A 26,915-nucleotide genomic window follows, 5' to 3' on the forward strand; every position below is an offset into this window, starting at 1 on the left:
TGGGTGCTGCGTGGCACTAGCTTAATAAAAGGAACAGAAAGCAATGCTCTTGGGCCCTTTACGAATCTGTTTCTGCTGACCAGTTAAATTCCTCCTCCTGCCCTACCTCTTTCTCTCTCACTCTCTCCTTTTCTATTTTTCTCTTCCTTTCTTCCTCTATGGTTGTCTCATCTGTAGATCAGCCCCACCAAACATGTGCTCTTTCACTTCCATGTCTCCTGTTGCACACATTGGGCACAAATGTTGTATTCAATAGTTATTTCTGCATTAATAGAGAGGAAAGTGTCAATTTACTCGTAACCAGTTATATATTCATCTGTACTTAAATTAAACTATACTAGAGACTGATGTCATGTATCCCAGGGCAGCAACAGGCTACATGAAAAAACACTAGCAGGTGTTGTTATTCAGTTGTCATTGTCTGTATTCCCCAGACTGTGGCTGCGTACAAAAGGTGTGTGTGTGCATGCCTATGTGTGTGTGTGCGTGCACATGCACATGGCGGTTTAGAGCAAGAATGTGCAAGCCCAGGTCTGTGCTCTGCAATGTGATGATGTTATTTGGAAAGACTGAGTCAAACAGCCAAACACATGACAAGAGAATGGATGTGATCGGAGAGAGAATGGATGTTTTACAGAAGATGATGAAAGCGCAGTGCTGATCTAAAAGAAAGCAGCCAATATCCTGTTACTAATTAATGATGTTATTGATGTGACCTCCACTTAATCCACCAGCCGTATTACAGCTGAAGGGAGGGGAAAGGAGAAGACAACCTTCTCCTGGTTGGTCCTGGGCCGAGCCTCAGCCGGAACTATTAAAACGTTTGTTAATTATTACTGAGAGGTAGGCGGGCAGGCAGGCAGGCAGTGACATACACAGATGGGAGGATTTAAGGAGAGCGAGAAGAAACAAATTAGACAATTATTCATTCTAGACTAAAAGACGGAGAAGAGAACAGAAGAGAGGACTCTGGCTAAACGCTGTCTGTCTGTCTGTCTGTCTGTAGAGTTCAACACTGAACAACAGCATCAGCCATGATGATCAGAAACATACACAAAGACAGAATGACCGCTAGGACCCCCTCACAACTATGCCACTTGATCTGGCATGAGTGAACCAACACACACACACACACACACACACACACACACACACACAAAGACAAGGTTAAATTAACGTGGTGAAAAGTTTTGAACAGCGGGCCATTTTCGCACTCAGTGACCCACACAGAGAAATAGTACATTTAAATAAAGAGAGATCTGGTCGATCAAAATGTAAAACTAAGCTTACCGAAGTAGTCTGCCTTTGGCTGGGCGTCCATTTCCTTCTCTAGACGCTTGGTCAGGGCTTCTAATTTGATCTCAGCGGCAGACGGCCCCTGCTCCGGTTGGACATGGAGAGTCTGGCAGGGCAGTTTGAGAGCTCTGGGGGGGCTGGGGGCTTCATACTGGGACTGGGGCTGGAGCTGGCAGGCCTCACCACCAGAGGACAGCTGGCTGTCTAGGGCAGAGGGCACATCCACCCCCATGGCCACTTGCCTGCCCTGGGCCTGGCCTACACCTTGACCCTGGCCAAAGCTTCTAGAGACACTGGTTCCAGAGGGAGAGGCAGAGGCAGGAAGGTAAGCCCCAGCGGTGGCTTTGGGCTGGGCTGGGGATGGGACAGCCACAGGACTCTGAGAGAGCCCGTTCTGGCATAGATTTCCCTGGTTGGTGGTTGGTCTTGGGGCCATGGAGTGTGCTGCAGAGTAAGGGCCTGTTGGCGGTGTAACATGGGCAGGTTGGGGAGACAGCTGCTGGTACAGGTCAGCTCCGCCAGTGAAGGCACTCAGAGGGAGCGGTGCTATCAGGTCTGGGTTCCCCAAGCTCCGCATCCAGTCTGCTGCAGCCCCAGCATCAGCCACCGTGGGGGGACTCTGCCGCACTAGTGGGGTGGCAGCCTTGCTCTGGTGCAGTCTAGTGGGGCTTGGAGATGGTAGGCTGTCGGAGAAGGAGGGAGATGGTGAGCGGTGTTGGGGCTGCTGAGATGAGCTGCACATAAGGCCTGATGATCCACCAGGGCTGGAGGATCCTGGGGAGGCCTGGCCACCCCTGGAGGAGTAGGAGGCCCAAGTGCCCGAGGGACTGGCAGGGTGACCAGAGCCATGTGTGTGTGCGTTCCCAGGGCTCAAGGCGTGGTGGTAAGAATGCGGCTCAAAACGCTCCTTGTTATCATAATTGTTTCCGTAGCCGTATGCCTGTTGACTGGGTGAATGGTGTTTCAGAGCGTCACAGGGCGCGTACTGACTCGCGCCACTGACGGTGCCTGGCATAGGGCCAGAGAGTATGGGAGGCTTGGCAGCAGCTTCTCCTGCCTGTCTGTAGCTATTGATAGGCGGCCTGTCTTTGGTGTAAAACGTGCTGTCTGTCGCTCTGTTGTGACCCCCGTTCATTCTCACTGCCAAATTGTTTTTGGCAATTTCCTCTTGCTGTTTCTGTATGTGGATTTTTGTCATTTTGGAGGCAAAAACTCTCCTGGTTTCTTCAAAGTCGGAGTTGTTCCCTGCATCCCTCTTCATTCGGAACAACCCGTCCCTAGATGCCTCATACATATTGAGGTCTTCTAAAAACTTACTTGCCTCAAGATCCAAATCGTCGTATTTATCCATGTTGAAGTGAATTACAAAATGTGTATAAACTATGATCTGATTCAAGGTTCAAGCCACAACTTTCACAAAAAAACGATGTGTCAAAAATAAAAAAAACGTAGGCTAGCCAATTAAAACAACGTTAAACACAATAAACAACTGAAACGAAAGGATTAAAATCCAAACCCTCCTCACTCCCAAAGTAAAAGATTACCACAGATTTTACTGTCCAGTCCAGGCAGCGGAGAGAGAACACTGTCACGGGGTATTCTGACGTGGAGATCCCGAACCGAAGTTGAAGTACAGTTTCTCCCGTAATGTGTCAGCTATCCCGCGGAAGCAATTATGCCTAGGCCTACTCCAGAATGGATAAAGATCCGAATAATAGCGAGAAGAAGCTCCGTCCTCTCCTCGGTGGGCCAGTTGACTCTGCTCGCAACAGGATGCTGTCTGGTTATAAAGTCAGATCAGACAGCCTACGACCCCAGCCTGCGCCCCCTTTCCGAACCTCACTATGGCTCTCAGCGCCGAAGCCTCCATTCAAAAACGTTGTTTGCAACTTTGTAGCATGAGTTCCAAACTTTTGCCGCAAGTTGCTGAACAAATTCCAGCGTGGTCCTCTCACAACGCTAACTTAGTTCGACTATAATTAAACGGTTATTACAAGTGCGTAGGCAAAACATACTGAACGAAAGCAAACCTCTTGATCCGAGTATGGATAGTGTGGAGTCGACCGTGGGACTGGGTAGCGCTGTTTGTTTTTAAAGGCGCAGTGTTCACTTCATTCTGGGGTAGATTTTAAGTCATGATATATGGACCCCCAGATAACTCAAGGCACATAGCATAACAAACATTTACCTTTAGGCTATGTTCTTTTTATCACACATTGTTTATTGATATACTTACTTTATGCCCACAAACTATTTGGCTACTTTGTTGGTGCTGGACAAACTGAATTAAAGTTAATTATGAATCAACAGTGTAATTACTAAGGAATCACGTACATTTACATGTACATTTTCGTCATTTAGCAGACGCTCTTATCCAGAGCGACTTACAAATTGGTGCATTCACCTTATGATAGGATGAAGGATTACTTTATCCTATCCCAGGTATTCCTTAAAAAGGTGGGGTTTCAAGTGTCTCCGGAAGGTGGTGAGTGACTCCGCTGTCCTGGCGTGGTGAGGGAGCTTGTTCCACCATTGGGGTGCCAGAGCAGCGAACAGTTTTGACTGGGCTGAGCGGGAACTGTGCTTCCGCAGAGGTAGGGGGGTCAGCAGGCCAGAGGTGGATGAACGCAATGCCCTCGTTTGGGTGTAGGGACTGATCAGAGCCTGAAGGTACGGAGGTGCTGTTCCCCTCACAGCTCCGTAGGCAAGCACCATGGTCTTGTAGCAGATGCGGGCTTCAACTGGAAGCCAGTGGAGTGTGCAGAGGAGCGGGGTGACGTGAGAGAACTTGGGATGGTTGAACACCAGACGGGCTGCAGCGTTCTGGATGAGTTGTAGGGGTTTAATGGCACAGGCAGGGAGCCCAGCCAACAGCGAGTTGCAGTAATCCAGACGGGAGATGACAAGTGCCTGGATTAGGACCTGTGCCGCTTCCTGTGTAAGGTAGGGTCGTACTCTGCGAATGTTGTAGAGCATGAACCTACAGGATCGGGTCACCGCTTTGATGTTAGCGGAGAACGACAGGGTGTTGTCCAGGGTCACGCCAAGGTTATTTGCACTCTGGGAGGAGGACACAACGGAGTTGTCAACCATGATGGCGAGATCATGGAGCGGGCAGTCCTTCCCCGGGAGGAAGAGCAGCTCCGTCTTGCCGAGGTTCAGCTTGAGGTGGTGATCCGTCACCCACACTGATATGTCTGCCAGACATGCAGAGATGTGATTCGCCACCTGGTTATCAGAAGGGGGAAAGGAGAAGATTAATTGTGTGTCGTCTGCGTAGCAATGATAGGAGAGACCATGTGAGGATATGACAGAACCAAGTGACTTGGTGTATAGAGAGAATAGGAGAGGGCCTAGAATTGAGCCCTGGGGGACACCAGTGGTGAGAGCACGTGGTGCGAAGACAGATTCTCGCCACGCCACCTGGTAGGAGCGACCTGTGAGGTAGGACACAATCCAAGAGTGAGCCGCGCCGGAGATGCCCAACTCGGAGAGGGTGGAGAGGAGGATCTGATGGTTCACAATATCAAAGGCAGCAGATAGGTCTAGAAGGATGAGAGCAGAGGATAGAGAGTTAGCTTTAGCAGTGCGGAAAGCCTCCGTGACACAGAGAAGAGCAGTCTCAGTTGAATGACCAGTCTTGAAACCTGACTGGTTTGGATCAAGAAGGTCATTCTGAGAGAGATAGCAAGAGAGTTGGCTAAAGACGGCACGCTCAAGAGTTTTGGAGAGAAAAGAAAGAAGGGATACTGGTCTGTAGTTGTTGACATCGGCGGGATCGAGCGTAGGGCTACAAAGTGGGATTTGCAGTCTAAATTGTTCCCTATAAAAAAAAATGGGGGAGGAGAGGGAGGGCAGGGGTCGTGCTAAGATCATAGACTGTATGAACCTGATCTATAACCTGGCCTATCAATGGATTCCCATAAGAAATGCACAGTGGTGCTTTGTGGCTGGGAAGTACTGTTGTACTAACTGTGTGTGGAAAAGGAGGGGGGAGGGGGTCTTTCTCAAACTGACAAGTTGGGACACATCTGTATTTTTCTGTGTCCTTGGTGGGGACTTTAAGTACTGTGTATAAATCCCATTGTCTGTGGAGCCGAGCTGTATACATAGAAGCATGGAGACTGTGAGAGGCCCTATAGACTGGTGGCTGGCTATAAACATAATGTTTATAAGGCACAGTCAGTAACCATCTGCACATTAAGGAAACGGACACCACAAACAGCCATCCTCAAAAAGGAGCTTAGTACACTTGTTTATAACATTCTCACGCAAATACCCTCCAACAACAGGCAGGCACTACTTTGAGCTAATTAAGATTGTGATGGAAATCTTGTTGGAGAAAATCATGTGGTTTTACTACTCAGATTAATGAGCTCTAACAATTAGAATATGGATATTTATTAAGGCAGAGCTCTCCCTTCCCAGCAAATGGTACAGTTTCTGGCAATAACCAGCAGCGGTGTGTGGGTAAAATCACTGGGAAGCCAAGCCAGAAGAAAAAGCCATATTACAACCTATGTGTTGTGATAATTGGTTGTTTGATCTATAACCTGTTAGTTCATATGCCTTGACACCGTGATATATATGCCTAAGGCCGAGACAATAAGAAGACACAATGGCAGAATAAATTCAACAATGCATTTGTTTCATCACAGAACTGGAGAGCAACCTCTGTCCGGTGAAGTCCACAAAGCATATTGCGTGTAACAAACAGTTACATGACCTACAGCATGGCTGCCCAACCCTCTTCCTGGAGATCTACTGTCCTGTAGGTTTTCAGTCCAACCCTAATTTAGCATATCTGATTCAGCTAGTTAAGGTCTTGTTGAGCAGCTAATAAGTAGAATCAGGTGTGTTAAATTAGGGTTGGACTGAAAACCCACCGGACGGTAGATCTCCAGGAAGAGGGTTGGGCAGCCCTGACCTACAGCATGGTCAAGCAAATCAATGTTTCCAACATTTTCGGACTACTAAACAACTATTGATTTAGAACCACAGAGAGTTACCGCAAGTCCCAAAGAAAACAGGAGCTGCCGCCATTATTCCAGCACCATTTCAACATTTCAACAACATCAAATCACCTATGCTTAGTCTAATACAGTGACATGTAAAAGATACCAAAAACAATTTAGTCCAATCAATGTAAGCTATATATGATTTGGCTGTCCATGGTTCTGATTTATTTGTGTGTGTGTGTGTGTGTGTGTGTGTGTGTGTGTGTGTGTGTGCGTGCATTCTTGCAAGTAGAAAAAACATGTTGTCTCACCCTACTTGTAGAGAAACGCCAATGCCATCCTCCTCTCTTTCATGTTGACAAAACGGTCTATGACTCTGTCATACAGTACACAGTTTTAGTTTTTGTTGTCCTTGGCTACCTGGCTAAAATGCTTGCTCGCTAGCCTAACTTCCTTTCATGGAGAATGATGAGCCAGCTAGCTAACATTAGCCTACTACATCTAGCTACATATTCAACTTCCATCCTCTCAGGCCAGGGGTACAATGTATGAATTTATGGTTGAATCAGAATCACCGTTACAATCATTGGCCAGTACGGAGAAATAAGTAAAACCTCAAGTCCAAATCCCTATCTCCATCCATGGCTAATTTAGGAAAGGGACAATTTAATCTATAGTAGCTAGCTAGCCATCGGAGGACAACAACACAACGAGATGCAACAATTCAAGTTTTTTCTGTCAATTACATTTTGCTCTCGATGTGATGTGATTGGTGAGAAGCCAAATCCAAACTGGCTTCCCTTGAAACTTTTTTTTGGTGTGCCAGGACCATTCACAGTTGAGCTCACTCAGTTTAGCTCAACTCTGATTGGCTATTATTTTATACTTCTTTATCAAGGGAGGCCAAATGCTCGCTGGCTTCCCTTTCATTCAATGCTACGGGTGGCAACAATGTCATACTCTTTTTGACCAGACAGCATCAGATAGAGGGGCACTGTTTCGCTCGCTCGGATGCTTTCTCCGGTTAGATACAGTCAGCCTCTTGCGAATTTAAGGAAAATAATGAAACACAGAGAGATGAAAGATCAATTATTTTATATGTTTTTTTTCTTGGTCAATGTTTTGGGGAAGCCTGGCTTCCCTTGGCTTCCATGAATAAGAGCCACTGGCAACAACATTGCTGTTAGGTTTTCATTAGGAAAAGGTGAAATTAGCAATAGAACTGAGAGCTTTTTTTCATAATGTATGTACATTTAAAGAATATGAAATACCAATGTACAGTTAAAAACATTACATTGGAATGTAAAAGAACTTGAGCCAACCTCCTCAAAGTGATGTGTTGCTATGGAGAGGTAAACAACAGAATAACTGGCTTAATGTGGTCCTTTACCAGACATACCAGACATATCCCCAAAACAATTAAATATAACAGACAAACCTCATTGTGCAATGGAGGCATAGATAATATATCATGGAATGACCAAATTACCAGATTTAGTACAGTCTCTGAGAAAATTAGCCAGCTCCTGTGTGTTTTTAGCCTTGTACAACCACACTGATTTTGCGAGCTTACATATAAAGCTTGTAAGATCAGTCTGGTTGTACCAGGCTAGTATGTTTTATCTCCTTCGAACAATTAAGCAGGCTGTGAACAGCCTAGTGAAATGGAGAATGCTTGTGTGATTAGCCCTCATACTCCACCCTTGCTCACACATACTCCACCCTTTAGTTTCCACCAAGTCAAGCTCAGGGCGGAGGGAAACTTTCAAACCCATCAAAGACTATGTTAATGTAGGCCTTCTGTAAGTCTTTGGAGAGGCCCTGCTGTGGTCTTGGTCTGGTAGTTGAGTCACAGAGGAATATTGTTGCCTATTTAATGACTTACAGTAGCCATGGAAACAGCCGCGTTTATGAAGGTGTCAAATGTCTCTGGGGCTATTGCTGACACAATTAAAATGTGTGTTCAGGGGAATTTGGGTGTGAACTGTGTCAATACACTGTATGATAACTGGCCAATGAAATGTATTTATGTGAGCATAAAGTAATACCAGTTTTTTTTTATCACTATTGACTGTCACAAGCCTTCCTCTGAGACACTAGCTATGTTTCCATTCAATTGTCCCGTGATTTTTTGTCGACATTTACAAAGTTTGCATAGAAAATAGATGCGACAATTGCCAGCTAGGGTGCTTTCTCATTTAAATATCTTGTGTCGATAAAACCGCTGGACGTAATGACGTCATACCTAAAAAATTAAAACTATCTAGCAAAAACCTATATTGTCGAATAAAATGTAGTGGTTGAAGTGTTTCCATTTCCAATTTAGGCAAATTGCGCATTAATAAATTGGCAACAGCCCATATGTCCTGACACCTGTTTCATGTCTAGGTAGCCCGCGAAAGCCAGCATGAATAGAATGCAATATGTGACTATATTTGCCATATTCTAATTTCTCATGTGCCCACGTATCGCCATGGTCCGTGCCATTGTGAAACGTGCACTCCTGTATATCTGAAATAATTGGATGGTGAAACTTCCCAGCCAACCAGATAAGCAAAGCGTAGCAATTCAGGCAGTCTTGAAACTCAGGACAATCATTGTCCTACAAAGCAAATGTATTTAGCAAGCAGTAGGCTAAGCATTTATAATGAAATGTGGAGTGGAGTTTATAGTTAGGCTACGTGAGGACATCACGTGCCCCGCGTACCTTCAGAAGTATTCGGCAATCATCATTTATTCAAAAAAAACTGCGTTTCCATCATAATTTGTAAAAAAAGAAAAAGAAAAAAAGTTTGACAAAATAAATCCACACCTGTCGAACGGATAAAAATGTTGTCGATCTTTAGAACATTTCTATATCTGCCGTTTCCATGACAGATGTCGCAAAGAGTTATTTTTTTTGACAATGCTTTTGTCGAATAAACCTGGGTCAATGGAAACCTGCTTAGTGTCGCTCTCCTGCACGAAAGCAGTGGGCAGGGAGCTCAAAACACCATGAGAAAACTGCTGAAGTTGGCTAGCAAGTGTGTTCATTTCACTACATTTGTGTGATATTCAGTGTGGATTCCAGGCTAGAACACCTGTGGATCCAGAGAGAGAATGTAACGGTGAAGGAGCAATAACAACACTGTGAGAGAGAAGGGGAGGGAATCAGGTGGCTGATAACGATTCACAACCATCGCCCTCATATCTCCCACACAGCCCTGAGTCATGTCTCAGCAGTGTGAAACAAAACACACCACATGTGCCAAAAGAGAAACACTGATAGGACTGAAGGAGAGTACAGTAGCCATAATGTCTCTTTGTCTCCTTCCCTCTCTCAATGGTGACGGGTCATTCAGGGCAGGTGGGGAAGAGGCCCACATTCTTAGCTTGCCTGTTTTGCATGTTATTTTTGGATTAATACGTGTCAAATATCAGTTTGCAAACAATGTAAAAAAAAAAAAATACAAAAAATAATTGAGTTAATAAAGCCGCATACAAACATGGTCTTTTTTATTTTATTTATTGAGTAAGGCAGCTCCAAAATGCAGGTGTTTCAGCCTAGCTCAGTGCTTTCTGTGGTGGTGGGGCAGCCAACGGAAAAATACAGAGCGTAGGTGTTGGTAATGTTCTCAAGTTGCGCCGTGATTGGCTCAGTGTTCTGTCACTCATGGGCACACTACTTCAGCCAAGTCTAAGGTTAGAGCTCGAAAATTCAAGCCCCTTGGGTGCTGCCATAGAGTTACATTAGAAGTGCCCATCCAAGAAGGCTCAAGGTCATTGACCACAGATAAAATGACGTCAAATCACGTTATATCTACAGTAGCTTTGATTGGACTGATCATGTCAACATCATACTTTCAAAATCTTAGCTAGCAGTCATCATCATGAATCAAGTCGATAATCTACTGGCAAATCATTTTGAATCCTTATATGTAGAGAAATAATGAAGAGAAATGATCGATAAAACGTATCGCTGCTCATCGGCCATTGGACATAAACATTACACAACAAGTTGGAAATCGCAAATTCAACAATGAGTGGTTTGGAAGGAATCAGTGGCTAACTGCAAGCATTGCAAAGCAATCACTAGCCTGCTATTCAGTGGAGTGGCTGTGTGGTCCCAAATCTGGGATTAAGGGTCTCTTTTCCAAGTTTAAAATGATAAACATTCAACATTGGCCATGCTGTCAATGAAGAATGATTTGTGCCGCGCACAAAACAACTATTAACTCGGAACTGCGAAATCTGACTTCAGTGAGTTCAAGACAACTGGGAACTCGGAAAAAACGAGCTCCGACTGGGATAATACATTTGGAACGGTCATCCAACTCGGAATTGTAAATCCGGAACTCTGGCCTCTTTCTAGAGCTACGACCTGAAGAACACTGATGTCATCATGATTCAACCTTGTTTTTTTCCCCCAGAGTTCCCAGTTGTCTTGAAAGCACCATAAATCCAGAGAATGCCAGACTTTGATGACAAAGTTTGATGACAAAATTTGCCCATGAAGGACCGCCGCACCACCATCCTGTTCAAGTGAGCACAGCACAACAAGATGAGTCCAAAAATGTCTTGTATGCTGCTGCATAAATTATGTAATATGCCAGGGAGATACAGTGGGGAAAAAAAGTATTTAGTCAGCCACCAATTGTGCAAGTTCTCCCACTTAAAAAGATGAAAGAGGCCTGTAATTTTCATCATAGGTACACATCAACTATGACAGACAAAATGAGATTTTTTTTCTCCAGAAAATCACATTGTAGGATTTTTTATGAATTTATTTGCAAATTATGGTGGAAAATAAGTATTTGGTCAATAACAAAAGTTTCTCAATACTTTGTTATATACCCTTTGTTGGCAATGACACAGGTCAAACGTTTTCTGTAAGTCTTCACAAGGTTTTCACACACTGTTGCTGGTATTTTGGCCCATTCTGTCACGATCGTTGAACGGAGTAGACCAAGGCGCAGCGTGATGAGCGAACATACTTTATTTTCCAAAGTGAATACACAAACAAAACAATAAACGATGACGTGACGTCCTAGGTTAAACAACCAACACGGAACAAACCAAACGGAACAAGATCCCACAACTACCAGGGGAAAACAGCCTGTATAAATATGGCTCCCAATCAGAGACAACCAGCAACAGCTGACACTCGTTGCCTCTGATTGGGAACCACTCTGGCCAACATAGAAATACAATACATAGAATATACAACACAGAACAAGAACACATAGAATCTACACACCCTGGCTCAACATATAGAGTCCCCAGAGCCAGGGTGTGACAGTACCCCCCCCCAAAGGCGCGGACTGCGACCGCGCCTCAACATAAACCAAACAGGGGAGGGCTGGGTGGGCATTCCTCCTCGGAGGCGGTTCCGGCTCCGGGCTTGCCCACCACCCTCCAATAGTCCCCCCGTAGCGCCCCTGGTCCGATCTGGCCCCGCTGGCTGGAGCTGGACTGGACATCGTAGGAGCGGATTGCTTCAGCTCCGGTATGGAGAAGCTGACCGGTACCTGACCAGGCACCGGTGACCCAGGCACGGGTTGTGCCGGACTGACGACGCACACCCCTGGCTTGGTGCGTGGAGCAGGAACGGGCCGGACCGGGCTGACGATGCGCACCCCTGGCTTGGTGCGTGGAGCAGCAACGGGCCGGACCGGGCTGACGATGCGCACCCCTGGCTTGGTGCGTGGAGCAGGAACGGGCCGGACCGGGATGACGATGCGCACCCCTGGCTTGGTGCGTGGAGCAGCTACGGGCCGGACCGGGCTGACGATGCGCACCCCTGGCTTGGTGCGTGGAGCCGGAACGGGCCGTACCGGGCTGACGATGCGCACCCCTGGCTTGGTGCGTGGAGCAGCTACGGGCCGGACCGGGCTGACGAGCGCACCCTCGGCTTGGTGCGTGGAGCCGGAACGGGCCGTACCGGGCTGACGATGCGCACCCCTGGCTTGGTGCGTGGAGCAGGAACGGGCCGGACCGGGCTGACGACTCGCACCCCTGGCTTGGTGCGTGGAGCAGCTACGGGCGGACCGGGCTGACGATGCGCACCCCTGGCTTGGTGCGTGGAGCAGGAACGGGCCTTACCGGGCTGACGACGCGCACCCCTGGCTTGGTGCGTGGAGCAGGAACGGGCCGGACCGGGCTGACGATGCGCACCCCTGGCTTGGTGCGTGGAGCAGCAACGGGCCGGACCGGGCTGACGATGCGCACCCCTGGCTTGGTGCGTGGAGCAGCAACGGGCCGGACCGGGCTGACGATGCGCACCCCTGGCTTGGTGCGTGGAGCAGGAACGGGCCTTACCGGGCTGACGACGCGCACCGTAGGCTTGGTGCGAGTGGCAGGAACAGGCCGGGCCGGGCTGGCGACGCGCACCGTAGGCTTGGTGCGAGTGGCAGGAACAGGCCGGGCCGGGCTGGCGACGTGCACCGTAGGCTTGGTGCGAGGGGCCGGAACAGGCCGGGCTGGCGACGCGCACCCTTAGCTTGGTGCGGGGAGCAGGAACAGGCCGGGCCGGGCTGGCGACGTGCACCGTAGGCTTGGTGCGAGGGGCCGGAACAGGCCGGGCCGGGCTGGCGACGCGCACCCTTAGCTTGGTGCGGGGAGCAGGAACAGGCCGGGCCGGGCTGGCGACGCGCACCATTAGCTTGGTGCGGGGAGCAGGAACAGGCCGGGACGGGCTGGCGACGCGCACCGTAGGCTTGGTGCGAGGGGCAGGAACAGGCCGGGCCGGGCTGGCGACGCGCACCGTAGGCTTGGTGCGAGGGGCAGGAACAGGCCTCTCTCATCTTTTTAAGTGGGAGAACTTGCATAATTGGTGGCTGACTAAATACTTTTTTCCCCCACTGTATGTATACTGTAGCTAAGAAAGTAATTATAAGTGTTTGTTGTGTAGTAAGCTGTTAGTAGCCCATGTGCCTCAACCTAATAATTTGGTCTATTTTCCCCTCTTAATTTTGCCTACTGTTCTGACTTGGTGGTGCACATGTAGCCTATAACCTATTTTAGAGAAATGTAATTATCGAATATTGTAAAAGCTTTCATTGTCTGCTTATATGCCCCCTTTATTTATCCTACGGTTCTGACTTGGTGTTCAGGGAGAACACTAAGAACGGCCCATGTTCTGAATTCTGTCGCTGTACATTTCAAAAGTGCTGAACAAATAGCTATATTCACTACGTCCGTCCTAGCTCGCTCATTAATGTCTTAATCGAAATTACGGATTGCCTTTTATATGCTTGTCATCCACCAAGATTTACATGCTAAAATCGCCACTGCTCTCTCTCTTTACTTTGTGTTTCTCACTCAAACACCCACATGGGCAGCTACACACAGCCCCCGAGCGCCGCCCCCATTCCAATACAACTGTTGGATTTTCAAATCCAAACAATGAGAGGTTTCAACCCACCAGGTTTGAGAGAACCAATCAAAGCTCAAGCCACCTTCTGTGCGAAAACTGCACTAACGGGCTCCTGTCCTGTCCAGACCAGTGTGTCACAGCTCTCCCTCGCATCAGCCAGACTACATTACTGCAACATTAGGATAACACCTGCTTATTGTTTTCTAAAAGGCCATTGGTCCTTAGCTCCTCCCCTAATTCCTGGTAAATTCCTGGACATTTTTCTAACTTCCTGTTATTCTGTCTCTCCTGTGAGTAATTTCCTGTCCACCTGATGGTCAGAGATACACGATGGAATGTCCAGGGGGTCTGGGTCAAAGGTCAGGGGCTCACTGAGGCAGAAAGGCATCCTTTAGTACACCGCTCAGCCTCTGTTATTCTTTAAAAGCAACCATCTCCCCCTTACCCTATATTAATCTGTCTCCCTTATTCCCTGTAATTTAAATGTTCCACCTGATCACATTTCACACTGTCCAACCGTGTCAAATCTAACACAACAACATCATAATAGAATGACAGACAGGGTTCTCCTCCGAGCTGACCCAGAGTTTCAGGCCATACATTATAAGGTCTGTATATCAATTACATACATACAATGAACATTCACACACTAGGAACCGAAGTCACAAAAAGAGTAACAGCAAAACAGACATAAGGCTATACAATTCATATGAAAGGACCATAGAAGGTCAGGATGGATCAAGAGATGGGCACTGACAGACTGATCTTGAGACTGGCACATCACATAGAGTGCGGAATCAAATGACCACTTCCTGATTACTCAGAATGCATGTCTAATCCTGGTGAAGGGAGGTGTCCATTTGGTGGTGGACCCTTTTAAATGCTACTGGAATAAAACATCCTGCCTGCCAGCAACATGATCTGAGTGACTCACTTAGAACCAGTAATGGGTCTAGCCAGTAGATATTAGACAGAGGACTCTGTGCTCAGTCACTGGGGTATAAATGACAGGGAAGGGAAGAGGAGTTATAAATGTTGTGAAGGAGAGTCCCATTTACAAGCCATGAGGTGGCTCACTGATAGATGATGTTAATGACCGGCAATGAATGGGCTGTGGTAAGGGGTGACTGGATTCAAATATCTCGTGTCCCCTTCACTTCAAGTACCGCTGTCCCATTCCTATGACCTCATCAATCCAACCCAGCCCCAACCTGTGTCCATTGGCCAATACACTGATGACATCATCAGTCAGACCAGAATACCAGCTGTGATTCCAGACACCAGTCAAATTCCTCTATGTTCTCGTAGCGAGTTACAGACTGGACTTCAACACCTTTCAGTCTGTTCTCTGGTCTGGCTGACTCACCCTGTCCTGAATCCTGCTTATCTGTCCTGTCCCTGCTGCTGCTGCAGTCTGTCTCAACAACATACATGAAGTTCTGTGTGGTTATGGAATTGGTGTTCTGAATGGAATGTGATTGTGTTCCCACTGAGGCCGCAGGTCCTGGTTCTGGAATGTTCTGGAATGTTCATCGTCACTTCTGTTGGAACTGGAAGCCACTGATGGAGAGGCCAACATGAGTGGGACCTAATCACATCCCAATATCAGTATTTATCAGTGAACTCCATGTGGCTTAACCCTCACTCACAGGTTGAATAGCTGGGGAGAGATGTTAGAGACACACTGGAGCCATGTCACCTCGTAACCATACATGACAGTATGTTGACATGGTGACTTCAGATTGCAAAACAACCTCTGCACTGGAGTAGGGTCTGGTGTCACCATGGTGACAAGGGGTAAGTGATACACATGTCATCCACTCTGAACACACTTCCAGTCTGTGTATGACTCTTGGTATCACAACTGGCAGACGAATGCCCCATTTCACTCATCAGCTTTTTTAATGATGCTAGTTTCAACACTATGTTCTGTAGGTTCTATAGCCTACACAGTGTGAGCACAAACACCACACTTTCCTCTTCAGCTTTATACTTTTCACACAAGATCAGATCAAATGTAAAATATTTATTTGATTTGTTTTACAAAAATGTCTGTTCATACTAGTTCTTGTTTTCATGTTCAAATAAATAGTCTTAAATAGTCCTTCCGTACATATGATGTCCCCGCCTTCAAGTCTGTGAGTGGCTGCGGTCTTCTGATTGACATGACAGTCCAATCAGCATCCAGGACTGAGTGGTCACTCCTCTATGAGGAAGTTGATGAGGGCGGTCCTAGGGGACAGAATGGCCTTCTTGATGGTCCTGTCTCCTAGGAGACGCTGTCCCAGCTCGCTCCCCAGAACCAGAGCCCGTACCTGCTCCGTATCCTGGGCCACCTGTCGAGGCACCAACACCGTCCCACACACCTTGTTGTTGATCTGAGAGGAAAGGAGAAAGGGAGAGATGGAGCGAGAAATTGAGAAATGGAAGGGAGGAGGAGAGAAGAAAACCCAAAAGGTTAAGAGTAAAAACCTGAATACTTTGACCTCCATCCCATGGCTAAAATACTCTACATTGCTAGTTAGCATTGAGTGACAGCAAACTTAGGTCCAGACATATTAAATAATGTACACTGACTGAGACAACTCTCAGTGGAGGCTGTGGCTGCATCCAAAAGCTCTCTAATTACATCAGGGGCTACAGAACATGCATATGCCATTCCTCCGCTCCTTTCAGTAAACTGTGTGTGTAAACTGAGCTGTCTAAAAACAGCCAGCTTGTGGTGAAAATGGGCTGGGCAGTCAGATCCTCTACAGCTGAGAAGGAGGAACCTTTATTCCTCATTTCCAGTCTTTGTATGTTTGTGTATCAGTGTGTGTGTCTGTGGGTCAAGTCTAAGCTTTCTCCCAATTATAAGTTTGTGTATTATGTGTGTGTGTGTGTATGTATGTACTGTATCTATTTGTGTGTGTTAAGATACGCTCATATTAGTTAGTGCATGTGTGCACGTGTGTGTGTGTGTGCGTGTGTGTGTGTGTTGGCCTGCTCTGTGGGACTAACCCAGGACTCAGTCTGTCATTAGAGTCCCAGTGAGAGTGAGGTTAGCACCGCTAGGCTGTGGAAACACACATCAAGGCCTCAGACCAGAGCCCAACCAACACCAGCATCATCATCATACATCATACAGGTGCCAAAGGGTCAATGGGAGAAATGGTTTATGTGTGTGTTACTGTGTCTGTGTGTGGGGGATGATCGTGTACCGTGGAAAGGCAAACGGTTGTGTTTCCTTAATGTGTGTTAATGTGTTTCCTTAATGTATGGTTGAAAGGATTACAGGTCCCTCATAGGACAGGCCACGAGAGGAGGAAAACATCTACTTCAGATGAGCGCAGTCTTTAGCTGGCTATGATCCATTATCGTAGTCAATGTTTGGAGGTGTGTGTGTGTGGACTCTGATTCCCCCCAGCAGGGATCTCTCAGAGATATTGATATTTGAGCAGCTGACTCTGTGACCCCACCCACCACAGCTGGACTGCCTGCTGAATGCCTAGGCACCCTTGGCTGCGTGCACACACGAGCTAACGCATGCACACACGTGTACACACTTTCCCTCTCAAGCCATATAATCATAGGTTCTGTGTAAAGAGAGTGAGTGCATGAATGGGGCTACAGCTGTTTTGGTTCAAGGGAGTGTGAGTGTGAGTGCAATTTTGAGTATATACAAGAGTATGCCTGTGTGTGTGTGGGAGTGTAATTTTCTTTCAGTCTGTATAATTTTCTGTAGGGGCGTGTGTGCCTTGGCATGTGTATGGGCATGTGTGTGAGTGACAGGGTAGTGAGTGTGTGAGAGGTGTGTGTGTCAAATCAAATCAACGTTTATTTGTTGTGTACACAGATCAGCAGATGTTAAAGCAGGTGCAGTGAAATGCTTGTGTTTCTAGCTCCAGCAGTGCAGTAAGTGTCTAACAGTACAACACTAACACACAAACCCTCCAAAAAGAAGAAAGGAGCAATATCACAACGAGCAATGTCAGAGTCCGGAATATAAATATGTGGTGTGTATAGACAGTTTGAACAATATACAATGTATAAGTAGGAAGGTATGTACAGCAGTAGTTATATAGGATGAGCTATGTGGAGAATACAGTATGTCCCTATAAAGTAAGTAATCAATTAGCTTAATTTCTCAGCGATCAAAATAAATGATTTCAGAACAATAAACATTATATGAACATTATTAAAGTGACCAGTGTTCAATGACTATGCACTGTACATAGGGCAGCAGTCTCTAAGGTGTAGAGTACCGTGAGGTAGTGTGTGTGTGTGACAGCCTCACCCGTACAGCCAGCTCCAGGGTATCAGGGGTCTCCAGGTACTGGGGGTCTGGGGTGGGCCAGGGCTGCTGTAGCACGTCGCCTCCGCGGGAGAGGAGAGGGCTCAGGGGGTTCCTAACTTGGCTCAGCCCTGAATGGAGGAGAAGACAACAAGTCACAAACTAGAAATCAACCAATCACATTTGATTTATATAGCCCTTTATAGTACTTTACAGACACCCAGCCTAGACGATCCAAGCGTCAGCATCAGCCACTACACAACTTCACCACTGCAATCTCTATGGTCATGCCTCATGTGATGGGTGACATTCACACGTTTGAAAACTCTATGGAGCATTACAGGAAAGCTGTCAAGAGCTCAGCACAGATCGAGGATTAACAACAGTCCTTCTGTTTGTCCACCCACCGCCTCCTGATGCTAATGTGGGGGTGACCCACAGGGGGCTTCCAGGAAGGATATTAATTTACTCTAGTCCTTTCTGTCTATGAGGGAGAGATAAAGAGAGAGAAAGCGAGCGAGCGAGAACCACACACACACAGTTTATCCTGTCCATGCTCATCTCTCAGATTCCCTGACTGTGGCTATCAGCTGGAGGATGTTGCCTTTTCCTGCCTGTTTCCAAAAAGCCTCACTCCTCCCTGCCCCTACTCCCGGTCCCAGCCCCCCACTCCTCCCAGCCCCCAGTCCTCCCAACCCCCTAGCCCCTACTCCCAGCCCCTACTCCCAGCCCCCTAGCCCCTACTCCCAGCCCCCAGTCCACTAGCCCCTACTCCCAGCCCCCCAGTCCTCCCAGCCCCCTAGCCCCTACTCCCAGCCCCCAGTCTACTAGCCCCTACTCCCAGCCCCCCAGTCCTCCCAGCCCCCTAGCCCCTACTCCAAGCCCCCAGTCCACTAGCCCCTACTCCCAGCCCACTAGCCCCTACTCCCAGCCCCCAGTCCACTAGCCCCTATTCCCGTCTCCCAGTCCACTAGCCCCTGCTCCTAGCCCCCTAGCCCCTACTCCCAGCCCCCCAGTCCTCCCAGCTCCAGATCACCAGTCCTACTCCCAGCCCCTATTTCCAGCCCCAGCCCCCAGTCCCTCAGGAGAGGCCTTGTTTCTGTGTATTTGACAATAGGGGGATGTTCTACTGGACAGTGCGGGGGCACACTTCCTCTTCTGGCCATTTTTATACCATCAGGTCACATGGTCAACCTTTGTCCTGACTCAGCATCAGTTACATTGTTCATGTGATAGGGCTGGGGATAGGGCTGGGGATTCTCAGTTTGGGTCAGGGGATATTTAGTCACAATCACATTCTGGAGGAGATTTGTGTGAAACTATTGTATACTGAACTCCTAGACCTTGACTCTGCATAGGTTTTCATGTCAATTTTGGTTAATCAACTCAGATTCTTGAAGTATCCACATGGGTACACCACACACAAACAAATGATCTCAATGGACTGTGATGACATCACCAGGGCGTTGCAGAGCGTTTTGTGTGTTAGATAAGAGGCACCATCAACATGACACCGTGAGGTAACTTCCTGTTGGGTTCTTTCCAAACCCACATCATCATTCCAGACAGTCCTCTCATCTCCTCTCCAGTCGGTCTCTGTCTCACTAGGAGTGTAGTAGACTATTCGTTTTCCCACTCTGGGATGGGATCATCATAGCAACACTCACATGACAAAATATCATGTGACACATTAATCTTTTGATAAAAACTAATATCATTCATATTATTGTCCATTATTTATTTATTTATTCATTCATTCCCTTCCTCAATGTGTGTGTGAAGCCCACCTGCCCACAGTTCGGAGGCCAGGTGTGGGGCCATGGGAGCGGTCATCACACACAGAGTGGCCAGAGCTTCCTCAAACTCCACACTGTGCTGCAGCACGCGAGGCGACACGTTCTGAGAGGGACAGAGAAAGATGTCAGAGGTCAGATCGAACGCGCACACGCACACACACACACACACACACACACACACACAAACACAAACACACACACACACACACACACACTGTCCACTCACAGAGAGTGTGTTGGTGAGTCCCATGAGTCGAGAAATTGCTGCATTCAGGAGGAAGTCCTCTGTGAAGTGACCTGTGACCTGGAAACACAAGACAGGTTGGTCACAGTGGCATCATATCCAGCCATACTGTCTCTCTCTGTGTGTGTGTGTCTCTCTCTCTCTCACTGACTGACTGATCAACCGCCTGAATGAACAACCCACTCTTCTACAACGCCTTAACTATCACACACTCTGCTCTCACTCTCCCCCCCCCTCCCTCTCTCCCTCCAATGCTTCAGTAAAACAATGTTTCCCTATGGTAAGGGATAGTATCAGGAAGGACCTCCCAGCTGCCTGTGATGGTTCATGGTGATGAATGAAAACAACAATAGGACCAGAGGATAAAAGCTTGTTCTCCATGTCATCACTATAAATGGTTCTGATAACTGGTTGGCTCACAATGTGTTTAAAAACAAGAAGGCTGTGCATGTGAACATTCCACAGCTAAGTCTTCTGGGAAGGAGAACCCTTTTGGGACGGGCTTTTGGGAGGAGGTCAAAGACAGAGGGCAGATCAAAGGATGGCCGTGGCTTTGGGGGGGGGCTTAGGGTGGGCCGGGCCATACACACGTGAACATGCACAGAGCCCTTTAACAGCACGGACTCTGAAGGGTGAGAAGAGAATCAAACCCCACCGACCGCACTGAGGGAGTCGGAACAGATGCCGGCTATTTATAAAGTGTGAAAACGTCTCTATTGGATTTCAAATCAATTTCCATTCTCCTTATACCCGCTAGGCTGCTCTGGGCTACCAGACCTGACTGTGGTCTCAGGTTACCATATAGATCCCAGGATGAAATGACAACAGCAGCGTCTCCTGTTATGCAACGCTGAGGCTAAAATGCATAGTATGGGTGAAGCCTAGAATTCCTCATGGAATCGTGCTATAGTTAACACAGTGTCATATTCACACTTCAAGTGAAACCTGCAGCACTAATTGAACATTTGATGACAAGCTCTGCAGTGGGAACATAAGAGAGAGACTAATACTGGTATTACAAATACCCATTTCAGATGTCACACGTAAGAAGACTTGGATGATACAAATATTCAATGCATTTACATATTCAGGTATAAGGTCTGAGTATGACAAGGCAGTTTCAGTCATTTACAGTGACTGCAGTTAGTGACACCTACTGGTAAAGGTGGGTAGTACAACCCTAACAAGAGAATAATGAAACCACGACTTCTCTGTGTTTAGGAATGTTCAGTAACATTCTGAGGGTGTTGATATGTAGTATGGACATTCTACCTGTTCCACAGCATAGTTCTTGTTCTCCCAGATTTTCCTGGCCTCTGCCTGCTCCTTCCTCTTCAGCAACAAGGTGTTGGGGACGTCCCCATCCTGCCGAGCCCCCCTCAGCTTGGTCACCAGCCCCCACAGACGAGACTGCCACCGCAGCACCCCGGGCAGAGCGTCCGCTGAGGGAACAACACACATACACTTTACACCACAGACAAGACTGGCAAAACACATGATAAACATCAGTGCTGGACCAATAAAACCTTTTAATTAAACTCCCCCACAACACACAGTAATTTGATTGCAAAATAAATAATGCTACGCCACACAGTCTATTGTTGGTTGGGTAGAGGTGGGGGTTGGGGGTCACAGGGTGTGTGTAACTCACTCTTGACGTCCCAGAGGATGTCCTGTTCAGGGGGAGCAGAGTAGAGGATGTAAAGGCGGACAGTGTCGATGCCATACTGTTGCACCACCTCCTGAGGGTCCAGGCCGTTGTGTTTCGACTTGGACATCTTCTCCCACGTCACCTGCAGCCCGGCCTTGCTACCCACCAGCACCGGCTCCTCACCTGACACAGGGGACAAGGCAATGGTTAGCACAGGACACCTCTATATATCTTGTGACGTCACGAGAGGCTACACAGCTTTCAGCGGGATTGCTCAAGTAGTGCAAGGAGACAAGGTTCAAACAAAACAAGGATTTTATTATAGGTCTTGGGAAATTAACGAAAATATAACAAAATTCTGTTCTCTTGTGGCTCTTTAAGGGTTAACAGTTCAGGGATGTCTCTTCCACATCCAAAATCATAATTCTCACTCGCTCAGATAACTTTTCCCCAGCCTTACTGTAGTCCACGTTGCAGCTAGTGGCCAACCCAGCAAAAAGTCCTTCCAAATGTCTCTCACGTATTTCCACAGGTGCATATATCCAAAGGTGAGTATTTCCCAAAGGTAAGTATCTCCAAATCCTTATATTCCTCATGGAAGTGGACGTGCAGCACTCTTGTCCTCCAGAGAGCCCAGGTTGGAGACTGTGTCTCTTCCCTTCCCAAACCTTCAGCTCATCCGCTCCTCATTTGTTTCAGCTGCGTGGGAAGATTGGCCATAGAGGGGTGGAGTTCCCGACCATACCAGCAGATGGAGCCATAGCTGTCTGGGTTTGCAGCCACCTCAGGGGGATGTAACGTCCCTCCAGGACACAGCCTCTCGTGACATCACACATCCCCTCCTCGGGACCGACGTCCTCGCGGGGTAAAGGCAGCGAAGAAGGCATCACGCCGGGAGAGGGCGTCCGCATTGCCGTGGTGCTTGCCAGACTGCTCTCTCTTCAACTCCTCCAACTCTAGGACCAGGGACTCAGCCTCCTGTTGTCTCTCCTTGAGTTTCTTACTGAACGCATCAGCCTTGGTTTTAGCAGAGTTTAGCTTCTGTTGAGCAGCTTTCAGTTCCTTCTCTCTCTCTGCCTCCACATTCTTCATCTTGTTCTCCAACACCTTGTACTTCTCCTCTGCCTTCTTCTGGACCTCCTTACTACTGCGCAGGGTCTCCTCACACTCCTCGATGGTCCTGCGCCGCCTCTCCAGCTCCTCCTGTTGCTTAGGGAAGGAGCTCTGTTGGAGTTTAGCCTGGAGGATATCTAACTCTTCTGTCTTCATGTCTAACTGTTGCTTTAACAAACGATACCTCTCAGCGGTCCCCTTCAGACCAGACAGTTCTTTGTCCAGATTCTGTAGCTCCGTCTCTGTGTCGGTCTGGGCACCTGCCATCCCTATCAGAGCCCGGGCGGGAGTGAGTAACTCGGAGGATTGCACCGGAGCCTTCCCAGGATGAGTCTTGCCTCTCCGTTTCCGAGGTACTCGGGTTATCCTCTCCTGAGACTCTCTCCAGAGTGGGTAAAAGGCTGGGCAGTCTCGTCCAATTAGGACAGGGACGGGGAGGGAATCAACCACCCCCGCCGTCGTGTGTATGGTTCCCCGTGTGCTGGTCATTGTAAGTTCAGTAATGGGGTATTCTCTGGTGTCCCCATGGACACAGGAAACTGGGAGGACTTTCCCCGGGGTCAGACACGTTGGGCCCACCAAATCCTTACGCACCAGGGTGGCCCGGCTACCAGAATCCAGTAAGGCCTCCACATCATGGTGATTCACAGTTACCGGGCAGGTGGGGGGTCGATCTGGGCCGCCATCTACGACTCCCAAGAGCGAGGCAAAACGGTGTGTGGGTGCTGAGCTGGAGGACTCCGCAGTGGGCATAGGTTCATCGGCTGGTTTCCCACACTGCCAGGAGATATGTCCCATCTCCCCACACCGGTAACACTGTCGAAGTTTCCCCCTCCTGGTGTACTCTTCTTGGACCCGCCTGGTTTCTGGCTCCCCCTGGAGCCGGGATAAGTCCTGACGTGGCTGGGTTCGAGACCTTGGGGTCCTTTGGACGGGTTCTTCCCATTTGTGGTGGGGCCGCACTCCTGGGGTCTTTTCGGGAAGCATTCAGCATCTCCGCTGTGGCCTGGTACTTTTCCACAGCTTCCACGGTCAGATCAGCCGTGGTCAAGGCCTGTTGACTGATGAACCGCTTTTGCCTCATAAGGCAGGGCGCGTAGGTAACGATCCACCACAACGGCCTCCACCACCGCCGCTGCTGTATTCCTCTGCGGATCCAGCCATTTCCTTGCGATTCGGACAAGTTCATGCATCTGCGCCCGAGGAGGTTGGTCTGGTTGGAAGGTCCAGCTGTGAAAGCGCTGGGCCATACCAAACTTTGTGAGTCCATATCTGCTGAGGATCTCAGACTTCAGGGCATCATAGTCAGTAACCTGGTCAGGGCCCAGGTCCCGGACAGCATTCAGTGATTCCCCGGTTAGAAAGGGGGCTAACAGACCAACCCACTGTTGCTTGGGCCAGGCTTCCCTAGTGGCCGTGGCCTCAAATGCATGCAGGTATGCCTCAATGTCATCGGTAGCTCCCATCTTAGATATAAAGTCACTTGCCTTTATTGGGCGGGTATTTTGGACCACCCTCTGTCTCTGCAACTGCAATTCCTCTGCCTTCAGAAGGTTGGCTTTCTTTTGCTCCTCCAAGAGAGCCACGTTTGCTTGCATCTGGGCTTGCTGGCCAGCAACAAGGGCTTTCAATATGTCCTCCATTTCAGTCGGGCGGGGAGCCTACGGCCAACTTGGAAAACTGGGTGATCAAACCTTCGGTATCCTCCTCTGACATGCACTATTAACGCTTGAGCGTGCCCGTATTCTCCACCACCTGTGACGTCACGAGAGGCTACACAGCTTTCAGCGGGATTGCTCAAGTAGTGCAAGGAGACAAGGTTCAAACAAAACAAGGATTTTATTATAGGTCTTGGGAAATTAACGAAAATATAACAAAATTCTGTTCTCTTGTGGCTCTTTAAGGGTTAACAGTTCAGGGATGTCTCTTCCACATCCAAAATCATAATTCTCACTCGCTCAGATAACTTTTCCCCAGCCTTACTGTAGTCCACGTTGCAGCTAGTGGCCAACCCAGCAAAAAGTCCTTCCAAATGTCTCTCACGTATTTCCACAGGTGCATATATCCAAAGGTGAGTATTTCCCAAAGGTAAGTATCTCCAAATCCTTATATTCCTCATGGAAGTGGACGTGCAGCACTCTTGTCCTCCAGAGAGCCCAGGTTGGAGACTGTGTCTCTTCCCTTCCCAAACCTTCAGCTCATCCGCTCCTCATTTGTTTCAGCTGCGTGGGAAGATTGGCCATAGAGGGGTGGAGTTCCCGACCATACCAGCAGATGGAGCCATAGCTGTCTGGGTTTGCAGCCACCTCAGGGGGATGTAACGTCCCTCCAGGACACAGCCTCTCGTGACATCACAATCTCCAGCAGCCTGGTCCTGTCTGAAATGGCACTCTATTACTACTTTTGTAGTGCACAATACAGGGTGCCATTGCAGATTTGCCTGCAGGTATATGTAAAAAGCAAATACTGACAGTAGAAGAAAAATAGTAAAAATAAAAAAACAAAGCCACTTTTAAAAAATAAGGCCTCCTGACAAACAGACAGATAGACAGGAACGATCTTTCAGTAAATTCCTTGATCAGTCTGTTTACTGAGGGCTAGAACTCATTGGTGTGTGTGTGTCCAGTGTGGAAGCCCTCAGACAGAGTGATATAAAGCCTCACCTCTATGAACGGAGCCAGTGTCCGTGTTTACCCAGTTGCCAAGCAACAGGAAGAGAAAAGGCACAGAAAAATCCAGAAAAACAGTCAGAGAAAAATATGGCTTTTAACCCTCTAGAGTTTAAGCCCTGTCTAAGCTTAGACTTTGAATTTTAAGACCCCTTAAGGTATAAAAAATAAAATAATAATAATTTTGATGAAACATTGAATTTGGCATTACTGCTATTAGCCAATAGAAACGCATTGAATAACAGATTCACTACATGGAACAAGAGATAGTCCAAAAAAACAACAAAAGGAAGTTGTTTTGAAGTGTCTGTCCTATATCTGTGACATATAAGAAAGATCAGGAAAGGAAATTATTTTGTTATAATTTTTACATGTATTTATCCCCTTATTTTAGGCACTAAAATATTTCCATATACTGTATACTTCCATACATTTGAGCTGGTACCGGGGACCTTCAGACAAGTCTTGTGAGGCTTGTGAGCGTCTTAGAGCAAAATGAAGAACACCACCGTGTTCCTGAGAGTCTCATCATATAGTGGTCATAATAGTTCTAGCTCTCTACCACCTTCCACTGCAGATGCGGAAGGGCAATTTCAGCAGATGCGGTGGATTGCTATGCAAAAAAACAGAAATCTCTAGCTTAAACAGATGGATTTTGATGGGGATTTGTTTATTATGTTCATTCGATTTCCGCGGGGACGCAGAAACTGTAGGCTAAGGGTTAAGGTGGTCCTCCTCAATTCTTTCTTATAGGACCTGACCAGGAAAAACTTCTGAGCAAACCTCAGGAAGCCATCTGGGAGGGATGTCTACTAACTCTAACCTGTGAATGCTGGCTGTGAAGTCCCCACCCTGCTGTGCCCACCTGTGAAGTCGATATCGTCTCTCTTCAGGTACTGTCCGCTGTCCGCAGCTCTAAACGTCTGGCCCTTGATGAGGCCCTGCACCAGCAGCTTCTTGAAAGGCTCCCTGGAGTGGACATTCAAAGAGCTTACTTCATTTTGCCATTTTTGCCATTTTTCTTTCTGCAGGGGATAATTATACAAACGTTACAAAGACGTTTTGGCAATGGTGCCTTCTTCAGTTTTCAATGTCAATGAGAGACTAAGTGAAAATTCGACTTCATTGGAAGTTAGGATTCACCCCTAAGTGGGTAAAACATTTTGGGACAATAGTTCAATTGATATAGACTAGTGAACAATAGTTGCTGTACCTGTGTTCCACTAAGCCCTGATCCCTACAGAAATGACTGAGGAAGCGTGCGTAGTACAGGTGCATAACAGCATGCTCCTTCCCCCCAATGTACACGTCCACAGGAAGCCAGTGGTCTGCCAGGGAGCGCTCAAAAGGCCTGGGGTGGAGAGAGGGGGGCACAAGTTAGTTTGAGTGAAGTAAACTGTTATCACTCCAATTTATATTTGGTGTTTTCTGTCTACGAACAATTAGTTCTTAAAAAATTAATAAATACAGTATCGTGAGAGAATAATAATCATGGGAAGGAATGCACCAATATAACAAGTAGCTCAACTATTGAAGCTGTTATAGTAAATGTGTGTAAGGT

At 47.7% G+C, this 26,915-nt stretch overlaps 2 protein-coding genes across 3 annotated transcripts in view; both read right to left on the minus strand.

Moving 5' to 3' along the window:
- The window catches only part of LOC121586023 (LIM domain-containing protein 1-like), a 34,747-nt gene extending 31,385 nt beyond the window's left edge, over positions 1-3,362 (minus strand). The window contains exon 1 of the mRNA XM_041902441.1: positions 1,291-3,362. Within this exon, the coding sequence (XP_041758375.1) occupies positions 1,291-2,647 (1,357 nt within the window). The 5' untranslated portion in view covers positions 2,648-3,362. The remainder of the gene's footprint in view (positions 1-1,290) is intronic.
- Positions 3,363-15,619: 12,257 nt separating this feature from the next.
- The window catches only part of LOC121586024 (probable leucine--tRNA ligase, mitochondrial), a 43,244-nt gene continuing 31,948 nt past the window's right edge, over positions 15,620-26,915 (minus strand). For both annotated transcript variants that reach the window (XM_041902442.1, XM_041902443.1), the window contains 8 exons: positions 26,568-26,705; positions 26,220-26,323; positions 21,573-21,755; positions 21,194-21,363; positions 19,904-19,981; positions 19,669-19,780; positions 17,885-18,012; positions 15,620-15,986 (listed from right to left, as the gene is read on the minus strand). In XM_041902442.1, the coding sequence (XP_041758376.1) occupies positions 15,807-15,986; positions 17,885-18,012; positions 19,669-19,780; positions 19,904-19,981; positions 21,194-21,363; positions 21,573-21,755; positions 26,220-26,323; positions 26,568-26,705 (1,093 nt within the window). In that variant the 3' untranslated portion in view covers positions 15,620-15,806. The remainder of the gene's footprint in view (positions 15,987-17,884; positions 18,013-19,668; positions 19,781-19,903; positions 19,982-21,193; positions 21,364-21,572; positions 21,756-26,219; positions 26,324-26,567; positions 26,706-26,915) is intronic.

This window comes from Coregonus clupeaformis, chromosome 17 (genome assembly GCF_020615455.1).
Source record: "Coregonus clupeaformis isolate EN_2021a chromosome 17, ASM2061545v1, whole genome shotgun sequence".
NCBI lineage: Eukaryota > Metazoa > Chordata > Actinopteri > Salmoniformes > Salmonidae > Coregonus > Coregonus clupeaformis.